Here is a 22991-nt window from a genome sequence, read left to right on the forward strand (position 1 = left end):
TTATTCAGCCTGTCATTTGCGAAAACGAAATCCTTTGTATTCACGACAAAAACAACGAGAAGTGGGAATGCTTAAAACCCGTTCGACACGCGGCTACACTTTATCAGCTGAATGCAGATCTATTCTAACTCACGTTTGAAATATTTCAGAAAGGAGTTCATTGAAACAACCTACCTCAATTATTTATTATTTTTATAGATAAATGTATACATAATATTTTAGTAGGACTATTGATGAAAATAATGATGCACAAATGTGTATAAGTATATAAATAATAAATAACTTAAATAGCAAAGAACACTTCTGTAAAATATTTTAAATGTGAGTTAAAATAGCTCTGCATTAAGCTGCTGACAACGTGTAACCGCGCGTCGTACGGGTTTTAAGTATAAACTTACTGATAATGAAGAAGTTGAGAATCAGATTGAAAACATAGATTTTGAGAATTGTTTCAGTTACTCTCTAAATTAAAGTATTTTTAATCAATGTCATACATGATTCTGTATATTTTCAATTTTGTGTAGGTAATAGGTAGGTACTTACTGTAAGTATTTGATTCTAGCATTCGGAACTTCCCTTGGATTCACAACAATTCTTCTCCCAGCGCTGCAGTCGGGTGATTCGTTCCCGATAACTCTGGACCAACTGTCATGGATAAGTAAGTAACTTTTATTTTAATACCAACTTACTTTTTTATCAGGTGCGGAATACTCCACACTAAGCAATTATCGATTTAAAAATATCGAAACATTTTAATATTATAAAAAATGCAATATTTTCTAGAAAACAATACCAAAATTATAGTGTTGGTATACCTACCTAATAAAATTTGAGACAAAAAACAATAATTAGGTGAAAAAAATTTGAAAATACATTGGTCTAACTCATCCTATTTTGCGGTATATATTTACATCGCGATGCATTAAAAAATAGTTAGTGTTATACACCGTTTACACGTGCAAGGATTTACTGCTGACAATACGTATTATCACGGACATATAATAAAAAATGCACCTGTAGACACGTATTATCGTGAAAATTGCAAGATTGCATGCATGAATCAAAAAAGTTCAGAAGCTTCTGAATTTTTACGCAATAATTAGTACTTGCATGACGATACACATACGCAGTATAACGATAGTGGCAAACCTGCCGGAAGAAATACGAACTACATCGCACAGAATATTTTGACGTCTACAGATTATCTACGAACTTGTCCGAACCTGTCTGAATCTGACACATAGTACCATGCGATGATAACATAGCATCTTGCTTACGCTTGAAGAATGATACCCCTTTTATACGTGCACGGATTTACTGTTGACAGTACGTATTATCACGGCCATAACAAAATATGCACGTGTAGGAGTGCATTGTGAACATAGTTAAACATTAGTTGCTAAGCATACATTGTGGTAGTATAATAATTTGTGAATCGATTGTCAAGCAAGCAAGTGGTCAACTACCTCAAGTCGAGTAGACGCCCCGGCAGACGGCAGTGGTTTCACAATCGCTAATATAATTTAAAATGTTAAATTCGCTATTCTTGATAATATTAATAATGTGCAACAATGTAAAATTCGACGTAAGCAAAAACAAGCTATTGTTCTCTCGATCAATTAGCTACTGCGAGGCATGCAGTTATAAATTCGTTATTGAAATATTCACAATTTGTAAAGCGACTTTTCGCAACCATAGAACATATCAATTTCATAATTTGCCCACTCGGCGTGAACCCCGTTGGAGGTTAAGGCCCGTATCAGACGGGACACCGGTGTCGCGCTCGATATAATATAGGAGGCCTTTGTATTCGAATAAATGGGCCTTTGGATTATGTTTATGAACGCCCCAGAGCTAATGTATGTATCATAAACAATTGTACGAAAACGAAATGGAAAATATTCAACAAAAACGATCAATCGAGATAATATTTGTGACGGGACCATAATATTTAGACGATAGATCGAGGAAAACGATAAATCGGGGAATGGTTAATGCGGGATTATTTATGGGACCCATAAGAACAATTATGGGTGTTTGGCGGGACTTTCAAAAATGAACGATCCATGCGGGAAAACGATTTATGCGAGAACGGTAGATTGGGGTTCCACTGTATTGTATTGATGTCTTCCAGAGTGCATCTAGTGTTTTGTTTTATACGAATTAAGATTATATTGTACTCCAGCTAGACTACTGTATTGTCCCCAGGCTCAATAAACTTGATATGCGTTCCTGTGGGCTGCATGTTCTCTGGAGTGTTGACCACTACCTTGGGACGGAGGCGAGCGATGCAACTAGTAAACATCCCCTTCATCGCCTCCTGGATCGTGCTGCACTTCGCGTCCTCAGTGTCTGCTCTGTACGTTGGTCTCGTGCTATCGGGAATTGCCGGAGGCTTACTCGAGGCTCCTGTATGTACCAATCACGGCCCGATTTATTTACTTCCATGTATATAGGTATTTTATATTTGTAAGTATATTATTTAACTATATACACTGAATCGATGATAATAATATGAAAAATGTCATATCATATAGAGAAATTCATTGATCCGTGCATATCACAATACTAATATATGAGTAATAATAATTTTTTAAACACAGCAAATAACGAAAGTATATTTTTTAAATGCAAATGAGGTGCTCGATTCACAATTTTGAAAGACGAGAGCCTCAAAAAATCTATAGTGAATTAATTTTCTATTTTTCCTATTTTGAATTCCACGTGGTTGTGGAAACTGTTAATAATGTTAAATTAAACTGTTTATAAGTAGGTAATGTGGATAGTTAGTTATTTTCGGCTTAGATCAATGGCGAAAACACCTTACTGTTAGGCGATTATTTATACAATTTAGAGCCTACCTTAATAAATTAATAAATTTCATTTATTTACGTATAGTGCTGAATACTCGATAGCATTGGCGAAGGGTGGATGTAGGCTGCTAAGATCCGATATAAATAGAGCACACTAAACTTTGTCATAAACTACTCTAAAGTACTTGTTACTAAAGTCTCTAAAGTTACTACTTGTCACTCAAGTATTTGTTTTCATTTAACTAAGACTACAATAATTTGCAGACAGTTTTTGAAAATCAATTAGACCGTCCCTAAACCAAACCATAATAGTTTAGATATGCTATGGGCGAGCTGATACAAATAGTGCACATTTTTTAATAAGCGCTCTCTAAATTGAGTTACGGTAGGCAATCGATTTTTGTATTCTAAATTAGAGTATTTATTACTTTTAATTACTAACCGATGTCACGTATCACTCCAATATTTTTCTGTTGTAACTTACTTGAACTTGCTAATAATTTAATAAGCAGGTATTAATAAGGCCAATAGTTAAAATTTATCGGAATTAAGCATGGCATTTGTAGCATAGTGGTAATGCACAGGCCGCGAAACCCAAGAGACGTAGGTTCGATTCCTGCGAGTGTCTTACTTTTTTCGAAAAAGATTTTTTCTATTGGTTATAATTATTTTCTCATGATTGTTTTCAAAAATGATGTATTTGTTGTTCATCTTGACTCATAAAGAAATCATTTAATTATGAGAATTTATTAACCACCAAATAATTAGTGGTAGAAAAATTATATCATTATCTTGTGTAGTTATTTATTTAAATAAGTTAGTGGAATCTGCTAGAATCGCGAAAATCTGACTTTCACTAGCAGCTTTTTTTCACGCAAAAAATTCAAACAAATACGCCGATAACATCACACACAGGGATTTCAATAACGAATGAAAATAATAATACCGGTATTTCAGTATTTCATATTGAATACCGGTATTTCTTTATTTAAAGTTATTATTTAAGGTGCTAATATACGCAGCTGAGATATCTCAGCCCCACCTGCGCGGCATGCTGTGTTCGACAGCAACGCTCTGCACCATCATAGGCATCTTTACACAATTCCTGATGGGCATTATTTTCCCTTGGAGGACTGTCGCGCTCACCAATATCTCTATACCGGTCAGATTAAAAGAATATTCTACAATATATAAAAGGTGTACAAAATGGCATAGTGTTTAGTTTATTGAGAAAAAGAATATCAAAACATGTAATTTATTATAAAAATGCATGACTGTAAAGGTACACATTTTACCACGTTTTTATTAACTCGTATTCTTGTTTGTCCAGTACAAATTTTTTCTTGTTTGTCCAAATCTTGCAATCGATTTTTAACTAACTTCCCGACTAGATAGACATTTGAAACTTTTAGAATATATCAGAAAACGATGACAATGCATTCTTTTAATTATTTTAACCATCTTTAAGCAGAATTGAATTCATTTTCAGTTAATTCTGTTTTGTATGGAATTAATATATACGTGCGTTACTATGGAAATCAATATGAAATGTCAAAATGACATTTCAGTATTCTATATTTATTCAGTATTTCTATCAAGTACAAAAAAAGTATTTATTAATATTAATATTAATTTATTAATAATAATCATTGTCAAGTTTATATGATTCAACATAAAATTAAAAAACGAGGTATATAAAAAGTTTTCTTTATCTTGTAATCATTTTAATATGTTGTCATATTTTTAATAACAAAATATTATATAAAATTATGATGCTAAAAACCATTTTACCCCACCGGGTGTAAAAAATGGAATACCACATATATATTTGTCAAAAATAGAAAAAAGTATAATTTTCAATAAAAATGACGAAAAACAAACTTCGCAGAAACATATTTTTGATTTTTTATCTAAACAGCACAATCAACATGACCCCATTTCCCACATTTCATGTATCTTAGCCAAGTTTCTCCAAGTTTAGATCTTGTGAACATCTCAGTGTCCGTCCACAATAAGTAGGACCTTCTCATTCGGTGAGACTTTTACATATTTTTGAAAATGTTCCAGCCATTTGTCAAATACTGGCCCGGTCATCTATACCCAGTACAATGAGACACGATGCCGTTTTACCCTACCATAGTGTATGCCATTTTACCCCAATCAGCGGATTTCGGAAATTCATTAAAAAATGCAGTTTATACTTCAGTAATTGTAATAAATTTACATCGAACATGAACACTAATAACGGCTACGAAAGCTGCCTTTTTATATGTATATTTCATAATATATACAATACGTGTACTATTACCTTCTGCAACAGGCTGCAAAAATATTCGTATGGTTCAAAAATCGTTCCACTGCATGACCTTCTTGTACAGCTTTTGTAATGACATGTCATTTAAATACTCAGCTATATTTAGTTCACCCAAAAACTAAATATAGCTGCGTATTTAAATGACATATCATGGATTGTTCCTGAGCAAGTTGCATCATGTTTGACCACATCTCCTGCATTTCGGCAGTAGAGCAAAAGTTCATTTTTCCCCACTATGCCATTTTGCACACCTTTACCCTAACAGTCTCTTCGGCCATTATTCCAATGTTAATATAATTGTATTGTACTCGAATCGTGATTATTTTTCAGGTAGCAGCAATAATTGCTTTACAGTTCGTTCCAGAATCACCATTTTGGTTATTATCTAAAAACAGATTTGAGGACACGAAAAAGGTGAGTTATGTATTATAATAATTACCTACATTATTATTAAAGCGACAGGTACCTTCCGAAATATACCTACCGGATTTCACCAGTTGTTTTTGAAGTTATAATTCTTTAGGTGCGTTTCTCCCGGCGATGCAACAAAATTTATTTTGCGCGGCGACGTTCGGGTGTTCCAAATAATGTTGCAACTTTTATTATAATTTTATTATGATTATTCATTAAGATTAGAGGCTATATTTATGTAAGTATTATTTATGAGTAAAATTATATATCAATAAATAAATAAATTTATACAATACGTATTTTTTGTTTTGTTACGCCAAAGAAGTATAACTTCTAACGCGCGTATATAAGTACACACACACACCGATCTAGTTAAATCCTCATATAAAAGAGTTTATTTCGGATGGTTTTTTTTGACTTTAAAAAACCACGGATTCGGGGCATTTGAATATAATCCGCCGGCTAGACGGAAGCGACTTGCCTGCGCGGTATAGTCTATGCAAAAAGTACGGAACACTTTAAAGCGCTTTTCGGTTTGCGCGGGCTACAGTTTTCCCGTCCATCCACACGGGGTTCCCTATTCAAACCGGTTTGTGCAGGTAAGCTTGTGGTAAAGCATGAGCGTCTAGCCGGCGCTTTAGGTATATTTTACTTTTTTACACACAAGATCTAGATTATAATGATTATATAAGTAACAATAACATAATAAGTATATGAAAGATTATTTAATAATAATTGTCAAGGCACTTTTCTGTCGGGACGAAACATAATTGATTTACTTTATGCACTAACTTTACGTCTGGCTTAAGAATTATTTCTAAACTCAGATGTAAAGAATATATTTTAGGCTTCTCCGTTTTCAAAGCATTTAAAGACTTACCGATTAATTGTTATGTTTTTCTTCCAGCCACGCTAGGGTAAGAAGTAACTTTACTTATTCTGCTATTTAAAAATTCGTGGAGTTCTTTGTTTTGTTGTCATGCATATCCAGTCAATGAGTGCTCAAAAGATGGGTGTAGAGTGCATGGATACGTCACAATTTTTGACTTCAGGACTTTGTTAGGAGTAGTTAGTATGTAAAAATACTAAAAGTTCCCGCCCCTGGGAGGTGTGCTAAAGGCGGGAGGGGGGTCGAAAGGTCCCATTTTTTGGCTTTTCGCTTATATCTCGGAAACGGTGCATGTAAAAAAAAATGTTTTAAATAAAAATGAAACCTAATTAAATTTCCTATAAAATTGTTTCTATACACATTTGTCGAATTGTAAACGGTTTCCGAGATATACGTTATTGAAAATCGATAATTTTCAACGATAATTGGCAGCCAACGAGCAAATGGGAAAACACCTACTAACTACTCCTAACAAAGTCCTGAAGTCAAAAATTGTGACATATTCTATGCACTCTACAATATTATATTTATTGACTGGACTAATACACATTTCTCGATCGTTTCGTTTTGAAGTTACAAATATTATTACGGTTTAAAATGTACTCCTCTAATTCCAGTGACGTCCCTAGATAAAATGCCGTCCCTAAGCAGTGCCAAAATACCGCCTCATTTTTTTATACATTATTTTTGTCATCCTTTCATGAGTCCAACAATATCTAAGAAATGTGTTGTATGGTTACATTACTAACAAAATATCAAACTAATTATTCGCAAATATGCACATGTCGTTTCTGGTCACCTATGACGTCGTAGGGCAACGGAAGTAAACTAGATATCGCGAACCCGAAAAAAGAGTTATTTTTTTTATATAAAGATTATATTATTACATACTAAGTTTAGGTAGCTATTTCTATATATTCCAAATGATTTTTCTCGATTTGCCGCCCTTCGAATAACTGCCGCCCCCAAGCGATGCTCAATCTGCCTACCCCCATGGGACGTCACTGTCTAATTCTATCGATTACATGATGTTGATAAGAGATTTATGCATTTATTACGTTAAATTGGTATCAATACTTATTCGTTAATCGAGTATTAAAAGCCAAAACTACTTAAGTACCTACCTACCTAATTACATCTATCTTTCAGTGAGAAAAAATATGAATTTCAGAAGCAATCTGGATTTGAAATCATGTTAAGTGTTTATTAAGACACAAAAAAAGTAAACATTAGTAATGATAGTATAGTTAACCTGTGTTACACAAATGCAAAAAATCATTTAAGCGCTTTTGCCTGTTTAACAGTACGTCAATCACGCATAATGATTTAAAATTCTAATATAGTAAGTATACACCCTACTATAAATAATTGTCTGCTTTTCAATTAAAAAAATATATATAAACTATTTATTATTAGTTGCCATTGATATGCGACTAACTTTGCAGAGCTTGCAATGGCTTCGCGGGTGGACAACGATAGAACGCGTCGAAATGGAATACAAGGACATTTACAAATCGGTTAAAAAAAGTTCAAATCATCCAGACACTTCCATTATTGGTAATATATACATATATATTTTAAATCATAACTACGTAGATATTACAATATTAGATGTGAACCTAAACGGGCACATATTTCTTGTATTTTCATTAAGCAAGTTAACTAGGTACATATATGGTATGATTTGTTGTGTTTTACATATTTACCTTATTTATTACTCCTCGTTAACGAATAGGCAAATTGAGTGCAGAACAATACCATTTTTGGTCTATAATATTATGTAATACAATAAACTGACTTTAATGGTATTCACTGTCAATTCTTGGTAGAAAGACATTTTATTAATTAAAATAAAATACAGTATGTACCTATGTATTCCATATAATTTAATAATCACTTGGAATTGACGATTTAAAATGGACGAAACCGGTCCTGGTCATTATTAAATTATTTGGAATATGTACCTACCTACCTACCAGCACCTACAATAAAATGGCTTTACAGCATATTATTATGTAAGAAAGGATTTAATCCTTCTCCTCTGTGCGAGTACGGATAAATCCAAACTACTGAATATGTCCTTGAGACCAGTGGCGAGGGGTGGAGGTGTATTCAAATTGACGATAGTGCTGATAAGTTTTTAGAAATCAATTAAATCCTGCCAAACCAAACCATACTAGATAAACATTATTATTCCATCTATAAAATATCTAAAATGATGTAGGTATGATTTAATGGCATAATTTTAGATATTTTATAGCTTGATTTAAGCGGGGTTTAATTGAAATTTAACAACCTTACGAACACTATCTGCAATTTGTAGTCTTACTTCAATGAAAACAAATACATATGACTGACTAAGTTTAGTGTGTAGTATTTATGTCAGATCTTAACAGCCTACCTCCACCTTTTAACACTGCTTGAGACCTACATTAATTATGAAATTTATGGGTTAAACGCCAAGTTGATGAGAACTACGAAAGGCTCTCTAGGCGGAATTGTTCTTCTATAATCAACATCAGTGTTTCCCAACCTTATTTGAGCCATGCCCCAACGCTTCGAAAATCTCCCCCCCCCCCCCCTATTATTTCATAGTTAGAGACCGACAAGTTTAGCTTGTCAAGTTAAACTTGTCGGTCTCTAACTAACAAATTCTGAACAAAAAAAATAATTGCTTCAAATAACAAATGCACATAGGTAATATTGTTTTTAATTTAACTTTCGTAAGTAAGTACCTACTATGTATATTAAGTAGGTATATTAGATGTACAATCCGGAAGAAAATTAGTGCAATCCTTGTGCTTGATGTGAGCTCCAAAGAGTTTGTGATATCAAGACGATTTCTTGTTTTCAGTAACAAATCATTTTTAGCGTTAATGCGCCGCATCCAACTAGATATTATGATGGGAATGGCAACAGTTATTTTATCGAAAAGTCATTGTTGCGATATCAAAAAAATATTTTCGAAAATGCCTTTTTTAACAAAAAATCTACCAAATATTAATGATTTGCACGTTGCCACCCAAAACCTTCAAATTTCCCCCCGGTGGTGCGTACGCCCCACGTTGGGAAACACTGATCTACATCTATTACAATGTAAACTTGTATTACGGTAAAACGGGGTGTATAGGAATGTTTTCAGATTTCGTATTCAATTTAAACCCAATGCTGGATGAATTAAAAGCTAAATTTACCTGCCAAAAGTTGTGTCTGCATTTCAGCAGTTTGGTTTGATGAATTGGAATGCTCATTATTCACTCGCCATCAATATTTTCCCAAAAATATGGACTGTTCCTATTTACCAGCGAAACGGGGTCAATATGAACGTGAAGGGGAAACTGCAATTGTAATAAAAGAAACATGGTTAAATAATGAAACATTAAATTTATTTAGAAAATATAAAATGTAATATTTCTTTAATTAGTGGATAAGTTGGAATAAAATCAGGTATCTATTTAATGCCGTTGAGGTAATTCTTGGCCTCGATACGTTAGAGAAAGTTTCATTAGAGATGAAAAACTTTTTCACGTCTAATGAACAAATGGTCACGTTTTCTATCGTATCGAAGTTTCCATATATAAAGCAAAAAAATTAATTATCTGTCAAATTTCATACAATATTGAAATGCAAACAGTAGTATTTTGGGGTTACATGTAAATTGTACGTAAAACATTTCACATTGGCGCAGTTCGCCGTGAGCTTTCTTATCGGAAAGAGATGACCCATACTATACGGTCTCCAATTTTATTATATTCAATATGAACATTAATTCAATTTTCGTTGATGATTTTGGTAAAATTCATGAATTCAAGAATGAAAACATAACATAACCTAACAAATAATCCAGTATATCAGCTATTTTCAAAATTTGTTTGCTGCTGGCTTCCTAATGTAAAGTGTAAACCGACAAAAACCATGTTTTATTTAGACATGATTTTTATGTCAGTACTATACGACCGAAAGAGGTTGGACGGTCTTTAATATACGGATATATATGTCCGATAAGTACAGCATTTCACGGTGAAGTGTGATACGGCGAACTGCATACGTACAAGTTTCTGGAGACGGAATTTTAGCAATTGTAGCACTCTGATTCTTATCCCCGATAACTGTTCGTAATCATCCTGTTTTACTGTAGTAATTCTGGTTAATATCAGCTATATATAGTATGCTGACATCTACACTTTGTCAAGTTAATATGAATGAAATGTAATATTCCCATTACGTGTTGCAGATTCTTCTTTTACGAAAATATGGAAAAATATTTCTGTAAATCTGTCATTTTATGGAATACGAACATTTTGGTCACCTACATTCATTGTGTTATTATGCTTATTTTTATGCCATTTTGGCGGACTGACGACTCTTCAGGTGAACCAATACTTTTTTTATAATACCTATATTATTTGTTCAGAATATCACGTTTACTTGGTGGTACGACTTTATCTGAAATAAGGAGAACATACTTTCCATCCTCTTATGATAAGTTTGACATTGTCTCAATCTGTGCATTTATTCTATACCGAAGGCTGCTATCGGCGGCCATCGAGGGTAGTTTATCATATTTATGTATGGAGGCGGTTAATTGTTACAATAAGTTAACCGTCTGAACTGTCAAAAAGTGCTATGTTTTAACCTTTTTACAGCACCTCTCTTATCTTGTTAACTCGTAGAGCGAGATAGACAGTTTTTACAGTTTAGACGGCTAACTTATTGTAACAATTATAATACTTCAATACATAAATATGATAAAGTACCCTCGATAGCCGCCGATAAACGCCGATACCAGCCTTGAGTATAGAATAGATGCAATGGTCTGCCCTTTCATCAAACTAACCCGTGTTCTGAAAGACCAAAAAATTCCATCTACAAAAGGGATTGACAACACGTCAATTGTTGTATCAATATCAAAGCTTTAATTTTTTTTTCATTACATGGATAGTACAAATATTAAAAAAAAAAAAAAAAAAACTTATTGATTCTCAATATTTATGTAGGTAACTGTCTAAAATCGAGCAATGTTGTCATACAATTTCAGCGTCTTTAATATTGCACTGGAGGCCTAATTGGTAAACCAAATTACCCGGATTACGGTGAATCCAACTTCAAGTACCACTGTTACTGAGTTGTTAAAAAAATGTGTACCTCCTTAAGTGTATTCAAGAAAAAATAGTCATTCTTGATTCTGTGTATTTAAAAAAAAAAAAACAGAATTAAGTATATTGCTGTGCAATTCATTTAAATATCTACTTAGCCGTTAATAATATATATATTTTTAATTTCCAGACGTACGCTGTGCTCATTTTTGGCACACTAGAAGCTCCAATAGATAAATACTACGCCACTTTAATCCTTGGATTGGTACAAATGTTTGGATGTTCATTTTGTGTGACTGCCATACGCTTCACGGGGAAGCGAGCGCTGGTTTTCATATCCGTTTTGGGAGTCTCCTTGTGCTACGCGATGGTAGGATTTTACGCCTACTATCTTCAAATCGTAAGTTACAGTATCTACTACAGTGATGCACAACCTATTTAAAAGAAGGGCCAATTTATCAATTTTCTAACTTTTCACCGGCCGTGGTGGATAAATGTGTTGAAAACTAATCATATTATAATTAATACTAGACGAGACATACCTACATTGTATTATTATAAATTTAATAGTTACATATCAGCTATTCCAGGAATCTCTCCACTCTGCATTAACGTACATAATATGTATTTTCACGATAGAACTGAGTATATAAGAAATTATAATTTTATCGTATTCAATGAAAAACTTGATGACAATTACTTCACTTGTTATTGTAGGCCGCATGCGCACATTGGGTGCGAAAGCCGAGAGACGCAGGTTCGATTCCTCTGGGTGTCGTATTTTTTTCAAAAAAGATTTTTGAAGTTATACTTCTTTTGACGCGTTTGGGAAAACAGAGCAGAGTGTATTTTTGGTGTGTGACGAAGTTGCGTGCGCCGAAGTAACACCTTTGGCGTGTGATGGAAGTTGCGCGCGCTGATGACACACATAATTTATTATTAGTATATTCATTTCGGTCTCAGGGGTACGTGCGATTGCGCATAGTGTCATTTAGTAAGTCGTTCAATACAACCAAGCAAACAGCACGTGTTGTAAACATAACCAATATTGTGTTATAATAAATATTTAATATGTTTATAAACAAATTTCTGGAGACTAATATTCTACACTGTTAATTTATATTCATAAAACTTTATTTATATTGTAGTGTATATTTTTTTTTCATTGTAAAGATTGTGTATCAAAATTTGAGGCTATATTTATGTAAGCATTATTTATGAGTAAAATTATATATCAATAGGTATTTGTAAATGTTGAGTTAGTAAATAATTCAAAAAATAGGCAGCGCAAAAATGCTACCCCATTTATTATATAAGTAGTATTTTTTATCATCATTTTATGACTCCAATATCTAAGAAATGTGTTGTATGGATACATTACATAAACGCCACATCTACTTCAATAGACAATATTGCGAGTCCACGGTTTCAGATACATACATTCAAAAATACACCTGAGAACTTTGAAAACTCGTGAGTTTTATTGGTATATATTTGGTTAAATTAATTAGGTAAATATGTACCTACCTATAATTCGCAAATCTGCACGTGTAATTGCTGGTCATCAAGATCATGACGTCTAAAGACAACGGACGTAAACTAGACATCGTGAACTCGACAAAAAATACATCCATAAACTACATACATACAAACATAAACCTTTTATGTTAATTAATATATTTTATTTCCAACCAGTGAGCTGAATTTTTTAATGGAAAGATATTTCCGTTACTAAGTTTAGGTACTTACCTATTGCTATACACCCAATCCTCTTTTTGCACGGTTTGGAAATAACACGGTTTAAAAAAATTAGCGATTATTTTCTATTTACACTGTTTTTTTTGCTTTAACACGGTTTAAAAAAACTTAAAAGAATAAAAATTGAGTTGCAATGGACCGCACGCCACTGATGCATACATATGTTGTCACCGGATGCCGCCCAGATATACATGCGTACATACAAGACGCCACTAGTCAGTTACTTCGAATTCGATAAGAAAGACTCGGCGCGTGCTTCGGCGTCAGCGTCATTAAATATTTCCAGCGATGAGAGTGATTTTTCGCCAGCAAAAAACAGCAGTAAACGGACTAATTTATTGTCAAGTAGCGACGTTTTTCTGCGCTTTACGTTTAACTGTTTTATTTTTATATCTAGTTTTTTTTATCAGTATATTATAATATATTTTATTACTTTGCGTTAACGTGGATTTTATAGTCGTTTTAATGGCACGAATCAAATGGATTAAGCTTACGTAAAATAAGTATTGGGTACTTCTCCTATACTATATTATGCTATACTTTATAGTGGTGTGTCGCAAATATTTTGCAGTCGATCGCATCAACTCAACTTTACAAATAATATATACCTAATGATCTATTCATGTAACAACTACCAGTCAAAATCATCGTAATTAACTAAGATGCCCGTAGCTAAATTGAAAAAGCATACTGGCGCGAATCCAGCGTGCTTAAATATCTTACAAAGGAATCATATTATTTTGAAAAATATTACAATATATTGAGGGTACATGATGGAATTCCAATTTAATTTTTATTGATTTATGTATGCAATCCTGGTTTCGCCTTTCGGCATCTTCAGGCACCAATCACACTCACCAATGATAAATGCACAACTGACATACGATATAATATGTAGTTGATTATCGTATAGGTATATATAATAATAATATAATATAATATTGCGAGACTTTGTGCATAGTGTCGAAGGACGAAACCCGGATTGCAAAAAAAAAGTAAAATAGCAACATGATCTCAAAATATTACGTTTGCGTAACATTCGTTTAGTACCTATAAAGTTTTCGCCACGGTCGTGCAGATTCCTTCAATGTATGTTATCCATATATTAATATAAGAGTCTGAAATACTCTTTCAGTGCAGCAGCGGGTGGTATTTCGTGAGAATTTGAATCCTATCGCTGGGGTCGCGTCCATAAAAAGATTTTCCCATTCTTGCAAACACGCGCAGATGACACACCTTGATTTGTCGGTGCTATCTCTACGATATTTTTTGTTCCCATCCGTAAAACTGTCAATGTCGGGAGATTTATGAAAAAACGAAAATAAACAGAATGAAATATGTCGCCCTGTCATGCTAAATTTAATTTAAATCTAAAATTATGTATTTTATGTATAAATATTTTTATGTATAAATACTACTTAAATAAAATCGATTTATTTTTGAGTTCAAGAATTTCGTATTATGAGTTGATTTTAAGTAATGGGACCTATCTACCATTTTTGTATGGGCACCTTATCTTTTTTTACACGGTTTTTTTTTGCACGGTATTTTTTGGAACGTATCTCCCGTACAAAAAGAGGATCGGGTGTATATACCTAATGATTCATCTCGATTTTCCACCCTTTGAGTAATTGCCGCCCCCAAGCGACGATCAATCTGCCTTCCCCCACGGGACGTCACTGCTTCTAACGCGCGTACATAAGCAAAAACACTGTTTTTTTTCTTTTGGTTATATTATTATGTTTTCTTAGAAGTTTTTTTCAAAATTATCAATGTTCAATAAAAATAATGTTACATTCTTAAAATTTGTAAATTATTCGTTGAATAAATAAAATAGTTTACTTAACTTTTGCACTTATATAATAATTATACGAAAAAAAATCACGACATACAGGTTAGAAAACACTGAATTATCCAAAATCTACAAATATTTACCAATATTAAAACATACAAAGCCGGAACGAATTTAACATAATTAATTATTTTAATTGGTTGTTTAACTAACTGTTTTCACATTTTGTCATAGATGTATGATTCTCAACTTCTATATTTACTAGAAGAAATGTCGATAGGTATGTCTTTATATTGTTTGTAAGGTGTTTGAAGGGATAAAATTTCAGCCAAAACATTCAAATTAGATATGTTGATATACAAATAATACTTACCAACATTTTATGCACAGAAGTTTATGGAATGTATCTAATCCAATATTAAGAATAAACCATTTATAACTTTTCGTACCTAAAGCAGTTACACAGTTGAATAATTTTTCAAATACTATAACTTGGATATTTTAAAGATTATATTTTATACTCGTAGTATCTGAAACTGCTTTTAACTGATATTTTTCTCTTTGAGTCTTTTAAAATTTCAAATTATCCAACAGTAATAAATTTAATAAAATTATGATTTATCTTTTCCAGCGAAATGGACATGCGATTACAGAATTAGTTCCACAAAATACTTTAAACTCAACAATGGGAATAGAGGATGAAGAGGTTAGTAGAACAATATTATTTAATGATATTACTTGAACTAAAAATGAATTTTCCATTTTCGCTCTTATGGCTAATGTGTATCCACAGAGCGGATGCAACATTAACAGACCTTATTTGACGGGAAGCGGTTGTAAGCTATTCTCGCAATTTGTTGTGTCTTTCCAACCAGCACCAACGGCATCAGAGACGGGCTCACTATCATTATTCCACCATATAAAATCGATGTATTTCAATCAATTATTAAGAAATTATTATGCTGCATGTTGATATTGTTTCTTTTCGCATTATAGGGTAACAATAATAATTATTATTCCTGGATTCCTCTAACTTTTTTGATTGGCGCCGCCTTCATCTCTCATTGCGGCATTCGACTTATGGCGTGGATTCTCATCGGAGAGGTATTTTCATTAGAAAACTTATTCTGCTCACTTACCTTAACTTCGTATTAATGAATAAGCTGAGGATTGACGTACAAGAACACTGATAACCAAGCTAAGTATATCGACTTCAATTTGAAATAAGCGGTTTTAAATTGTACATTACTGTTTTTTAACTAAATGAGGTGTCGTTCTCAAATTACCATTACTGTGGTGTAGTGCATAAGGCGTTGGCCTTTCATCCGGAAGCTCCGGGTTCGATCCGGTGAGAACGCAATATATTTAAGTATGTGATTTTCTCAAGTGACTGGGTGTTTGTGATTGTAACCACTTCTATTACTAAATACACTACTGCTAAACTACACTACTGTCATTGGGCTTCTAGGCCTGCTGATGTGTTAAAAAAAGAACATAATATATTTATGTATTATATTATACTTATATTTTTATTCTATGTATTTTATGTATTACAATTACATCAAAAAACAATGCTATATTTTATATTTTTAGTGTTTGACGGTTGCAATTAAAATTTATACACGATTTCCTTGGGATATGATTTTGTTTTTAGTACAATTATGGCAAAAAAGCGTATTTAATTTTCCTTTAAAACAAAGCAGTTACTACTTTATTAAATTCTGCTTTACGAATAAATTAATAATATGCTACTTAATGTGAGCCACGACTAATTGCCAATAGTCTATGAATAAATTAAAAATACTTGCAGGTGTATTCTCCAGAAACGAGGTCGACAGGATCTGCGCTATCCAGCGGTTTAGGATATATTATGGGCTTCTTCTCTAATGTCTCTTTCTTCGGTATCGTCTCTAGACTCACTCTACCTGGAACATTCTGGATATACAGCGGGATCAGGTATTGAGAAACTTTCATATATTCTGTTTCTTCTTCTTCTTTTGAGAAACTCTTGTGTTTCTCAAAAGAATGTCGTGTTGTATAGATTGAAGAATTATATTAAATTACTTATACCTAATGTAATTAACTATTTATTATTCAACGAATAATTCACAAGATTTAAGAATGTAACATTCTTTCTATTGAACATACATATTTTGAAATCACTTCTTAGAAAATATATAACCAATAGAAAATATACTTTTGGAAAAAATACGACACCCTGCAGGATTGAACCTGCGCCCACACGAATTGATCACAATGCTATATGCAACGTATCTAATTGCGACAAATTTTAACTAGTGACTCTTACAATACTCTCTGAAGCGCTTTCTTAATTGAGTTACTATTGGCAATCGGTTTTTGTATTTTAAATCAAAGTCGGTATTGATTACCTTAATTACTAACCGATGTCGCGGATCACTCAAAGATTTTTGTTGTAACTTACTTGAACTTGCTGTAATAATTCAATACATTTTTTTTTATTCAACGAATAGTTCGCAAGATTTAAGAATGTAACATTCTTTTTATTGAACATACATAATTTGAATGTATGAGCCATTAATTAAAATTTGTCGCAATTCGATAAGATGTCTATATCATTGTGGTCAATGTGTGTGGGCGCGAATCCCGAGAGACGCAGGTTCGATTCCTGCTGGGTGTCGTATTTTTTTCAAAAAATATTTTTTCTATTGGTTATTTTCTCCGAAGTGTTTTAAATTATGTACATATTATGTTTTACGTTTGAATGAACTTTTGTTTCAGTATTGGGGGGACTATTATAATGTATTTTATTTTACCTGAAACGGAAGGCCACACTTTGACTGCCATCGCTGAACATTTTTCTGGTCAAAGAAAACTCCCAAAAGGTGTCTGCAGGATTCAGGTTCAGTAAAAAACAAATTATATAATTTTTTTCCCAGCGCACAAAATTAAAATATATTCATTTGGTATAAATGCTATCAGGCAAATTATAATACGACGGATGAATTATAGTATGGCCCCACATCCTGAAGTGGCCCCCGAGATCAGGATGCTTAGCGGCCCTCTACCTATCGCCAAGGTTAAGGGCAGTGTGATGTTCTACCGTAGTGTTCCTTAAATACTAGTAAAAGAAACCCCAGGGTTCGACAACGTAAAATTAAGGGCATATTTTTTTTGCGATTTTTAGTATTTTAAAACAAATACACTCGAATTATTCAGTCGTCGGCACTCGACATCATATTAGAACCGCTGTTAGCGACCCCTTTTTATGGTAGCCAGCTAACATGCGACCCTTCGTCATATTTGATAAAAAAAAACCCATTTTAATTAGTCAGAAAACACACTAAAATTATCATAAAATAAAATTCTACATGGAAATTATCATTTAATTATATTAATGAAGATACCTGTCACATCAAATTCCATCATACAGCCAAATATATTAAAATATCGTAGTAAAATAGCGATTTTTTTAGTATTCTTATACATTGTGGTGTGTTTATCTCACTTAACCGGTCGACCCACCACGCCGGGTCACCAGGGTATGAAGTATACCTACATATTATTTTCAACTAATAACTATTACATCGTCATTGTTCTAATTTGACACTAATTCGAAAAAATGACATATTGAGTTAGTTATACCAAAACGTTCTTTATTTCAAACTTTACCGTCTTAATGACTGACAATGAATGTCATAATTCTTAATGAATAAAAAGTCTTTATTTTAAAGTCATCCTTTTTACGGTTACATAATAAACTCACATGATAGACCATTTCAAACATTTTAACAACTTCAAAGTCAAATTACTCAAAACTAGTATTCTCCAGTTAGTGTGTTCTGCCAGAAGAGAGACGACGAACACACTAACTGGAGAATACTAGTTTTGAGTAATTTGACTTTGAAGTTGTTAAAGTGTTGGAAATGGTCTATCATGTGAGTTTATTAAGTAATCGTAAAAAGGATGGCTTTAAAATAAAGACTGTTTATTTATTAAGAAGGTTTCCAGACGATAAATTTTGAAATAAGGAAGATTTTGGTATAACTAACTCAATATGTCATTTTTTAGAATTAGTGTATTCTGCCAGAACAGTGACGATATAATAATATATAAATGCATAAGATCTAACTAATTCTAGCACGAATTACAGAATACAGAACGGCTTAATATATACCTATTCTTTGTGTACCTACTGCAAATGCAGTCAAATAATTTTCTTATTATTTCTTTCAGTCTAAACAGGACCAAAACACCCACCAGGAAGCTTGACGTCCTTGACGACAACCCGAAATATTGATTATAACTATAATTTCAGAAATATTACTGGTATTCAGAATGTCTAGTAGGTAACTAACTAAAGGAAAAATATATACACAATATAATGTTATGTTATAAAGCAGATCAAAATGTATTCTGAATATTTGAAAGAATGTGGATTTATATTATAAATTAGTGATATTAATGTAAACATGGAAATATTCAAACATGTCTCTAAAACAGTATAACATAATTATTATCTAGTAGACGTTGGTATATTTAAAAACTGGTAAATTAATAAAGCCAAAGATGCTGAATAAAACCGACTTCTACGAAGATTGAGTTTAAATATGTGAAAATGATACTGAAAAGATGGTTGCTAAGGCTGATAATGGTTAGCTGCAAGACGGTTTGCATTGCAGAATTATTCGTAAAAAAACTGTGTGTGCTTTGATACCCAGTCCAGACCAAAAGAAACGATACGATGAACATTGAACATTGTCTACAGAATTGTTTCCGACCATTTAAGTAAATTTAATTATTAATATCCGCTGATACAAATGACATTCATGGATTTTTGTATCTTGACGCGGATAGAAAACATTGAACATATATTTACAGAATAATAATGTGTCCTTGGTGTGAAAACCTAAAAGGTTTTTTTTTTAAATACACTTATTTCCATCATATGATATTTTTTTCAGCGATGTGTAAATTCCATGTCAGTGATTAATAACATTGCATATTATGTAATCTTTGAATGTCAATAAAATATTTTGTAATATGGAAGTCAGCTTAGGTTTTTAAAATCATTGTATTTTACCACGTTTTTATTAGCTCGTATTCTTATTTGTTCAAGATTTGTATTGGACGATTGAAGATTTTTAACTAACTTCCCGACTAGCTACTCTCTAACTTTTAGAATATATCAGAACATGACTACAATGCATTCCTTTAATATTTTTAGCCACCTGGAAGCAGAATTGAATTCATTTTCAGTTAATTCTGTTTTGTATGGAAAGTTATTTTTTCGGAAAACATTCGTTAAAATTAAAACACTATTGTTGGTTGCTAGGGGGGTCCTAGCAACTAAATTATTAATATATACGTGCGTTACTATGGAAATCAATATGAAATGTCAAAATGACATTTCAGTATTCTATATTTATTCAGTATTTCTATCAAGTACAAAAAAAGTATTTATTAATCCATAGAATTGCCAAGTTTATATGATTCAACAGCAAATTTAAAAACGTGGTATATAAAAAGTTATTCTTATCTTGTAATTATTTAATAAGTATGTAATAAAGCATTTAACATTATTTAAGTTCTGTGTGTATTCAATATTCTGACTTGATTGCTGAATAGTATTAATAGTAATTAACGCCCACGATGGCCGAGCGGCTTATGCGTCAGCTTATAATGTCGTGGGTCCCAGGTTAGAACCCTTGGTCTGTAAAATACACATATTGTTTTTCAATTTGTGTTTGAAGTTAGAGTATGGACCTAATATGTTGAGCAAGTGGCTAACATCTACTTGTCGTAAAAACAAAATCTGATAATACAAACCTCCTCTCTGTGGAGGCCAATGGAGATTATATTTATTTTTATACACTGACTTCGGTTGGTATTTTAAGTAGTTATCAGTTTGTCATAAATATTGTGCATTTTTTTGACAGCGTATATTAAACTAAACCAACGAGAATATGATTGTTTCATTAAACCCTCAATATTACCCACATCAAACTGGATTAACTATATTATAAAATTATTATGTAGTTGTCCGCAAAACGTTTCTCCTATTTTCAGTGGTCCGAAGGTGTAAAAAGGTTCAGAAACACTGTCTAGTCGATATTTCATCTGGTGTTCACTCTTACCTTTTAAAGTTATACTTCTTTTGGCGCGTTTGGGAAAACAGATCAGAGTATATTTTTGGCGTATGACGGAAGTTGCGCGCGCCGATGCAACACATAATTTATTATTATGATTATATTCATTTCGGTCTCAAAGGTACATCGCACCCTCGCAACTAAAAGTCATAATCAAAAAAACGTCAAACAGAGAAAACCAGCTTTGAAGTTTTTACTTTTCGCATTTTTGTACTGTTTTTTTGAAATATGTTTAGATATTGAATGAAGTTTTGACTTGAATTTGATGACTTAGAGATACGGTACATATACTATGAACGATAGACAATGAAACGTAGTAATTAACTCAAAATACGTAAATTTGGACTTGTGGCGGTTTAGTTGCGAGGGTGCGAAATGCGCATGCGCATAGTGACATTTAGTTAGTCGTTCAACACAACGCACGTGTTGTAAACATAACCAATATTGGGTCATAATAAATATATGACTAACATTCTACACTGTTGATTTATATTCATAAAACTTTACTTATATTGGAGTGTATATTTTTTCATTGTAAAGATTGTGTATCAAGATTTGAGGCTATATTTTATGTAAGTATTATTTATGAGTAAAATTATATATCAATAAATAAATAAATTTTGTGAATGTTGAGTTGGTAAATAATTCAAAAAATATATTAAAATTTGATTTTTTATTAATTCATCATGGGCACTTCTGAATCGATTATAACCGCTGTATGGCAAAGATGAGTTTTGGTCCAATACAATAATTAAATTATAATTATTATGATGTGCCATATTAGACACAGATGAATCGTGTATGTTTTTAGCAACCTAATCCAATGTAATATTAATAGACTCAGGTAACGGCTTATTTTGTTTTGTTACGCCAAAGAAGTATAACTTCTAACGCGCGTACATAAGTACACACAGCGATTTTTTTAAATTTCTTTTACATTGTTCAGGTTCTTGATATTGTGTTATATTCAATGTTTTGCATTAGTAATTTATCAATTTAAGCTATTTCTATACATTAATCTATCGATTTATTTTGCTTACATGGACATAATCTATGTACATACACAAAAAAGAGCACAATTCTTCATTAAAATCTTAATTACGTAACAACGCGACTTTCTATAAAAATTAAGTTGTTTGGATTCATTTTTGTAAATAATTTTAGGCAGAACATGGCTCAAAGATAAAATACATCCGACCTCTCAAGTGACTCCTCTTTAATAAACTAGACTTACTCTATGACAACATCTTCTTGGCTACATGTTAAAACTGTGAACTAAAATGCTCCTCCCATTTTTAACCGCACTTCCATTATAAACTAACAAGCTCCTCCCATTTAGTCGACAACAGCGCCTTCCTTCACGTAGCCAAGAAGATGTTGTCGTACAATAGTAGTAAGGTGGTTGGACTCTATAGAAGGAGATACCGATGATGACTATATCAAGATCAGTTACTCACGGCTATCCAATTGTACTATGTGTACTGTGTGATAATACTAATTAATATTATCACGACTGCATCCCACGAGTTTTGCCAGCATACACAACCACCGGCAGATAACTTTCTAGTGAGAAGCAGGTTAGTGTAAAGATATTCAGAGCGTACTATTTGGTCTGACATTCTCAGGTTACGCACGTTCGTTTTGCTATCGTCTATCACATAGTTGGTGAGTGTATACTTTGTATTACTTATGTACTGTGATAATAGGTACTTTAAGGGGAATATCAAGAAACTGGATGTAGTCACGATTCGAGGGGTAGGTAATCGACAATGGACACTTCCTTGGCTACA

At 32.6% G+C, this 22991-nt stretch overlaps 1 protein-coding gene across 1 annotated transcript in view; it reads left to right on the forward strand.

Annotated features, from left to right (window-relative positions):
* The window catches only part of LOC147080001 (facilitated trehalose transporter Tret1-like), a 34218-nt gene extending 13201 nt beyond the window's left edge, over positions 1-21017 (forward strand). Inside the window, exons 3-14 of the mRNA XM_085955258.1 lie at positions 563-658; positions 2209-2411; positions 3820-3975; positions 5458-5541; positions 7873-7984; positions 10662-10798; positions 11714-11923; positions 15705-15779; positions 16070-16177; positions 16884-17029; positions 17834-17954; positions 19289-21017. Coding sequence (XP_085811384.1) covers positions 563-658; positions 2209-2411; positions 3820-3975; positions 5458-5541; positions 7873-7984; positions 10662-10798; positions 11714-11923; positions 15705-15779; positions 16070-16177; positions 16884-17029; positions 17834-17954; positions 19289-19324 — 1484 coding nt within the window. The 3' untranslated portion in view covers positions 19325-21017. The remainder of the gene's footprint in view (positions 1-562; positions 659-2208; positions 2412-3819; positions 3976-5457; positions 5542-7872; positions 7985-10661; positions 10799-11713; positions 11924-15704; positions 15780-16069; positions 16178-16883; positions 17030-17833; positions 17955-19288) is intronic.
* The last annotated feature ends 1974 nt before the right edge of the window (positions 21018-22991 follow it).

This window comes from Rhyacophila brunnea, unplaced genomic scaffold (genome assembly GCF_057557595.1).
Source record: "Rhyacophila brunnea isolate RB1 unplaced genomic scaffold, BYU_Rbru_1.0 scaffold_1, whole genome shotgun sequence".
In the NCBI taxonomy this organism is placed as follows: Eukaryota; Metazoa; Arthropoda; class Insecta; order Trichoptera; family Rhyacophilidae; genus Rhyacophila; species Rhyacophila brunnea.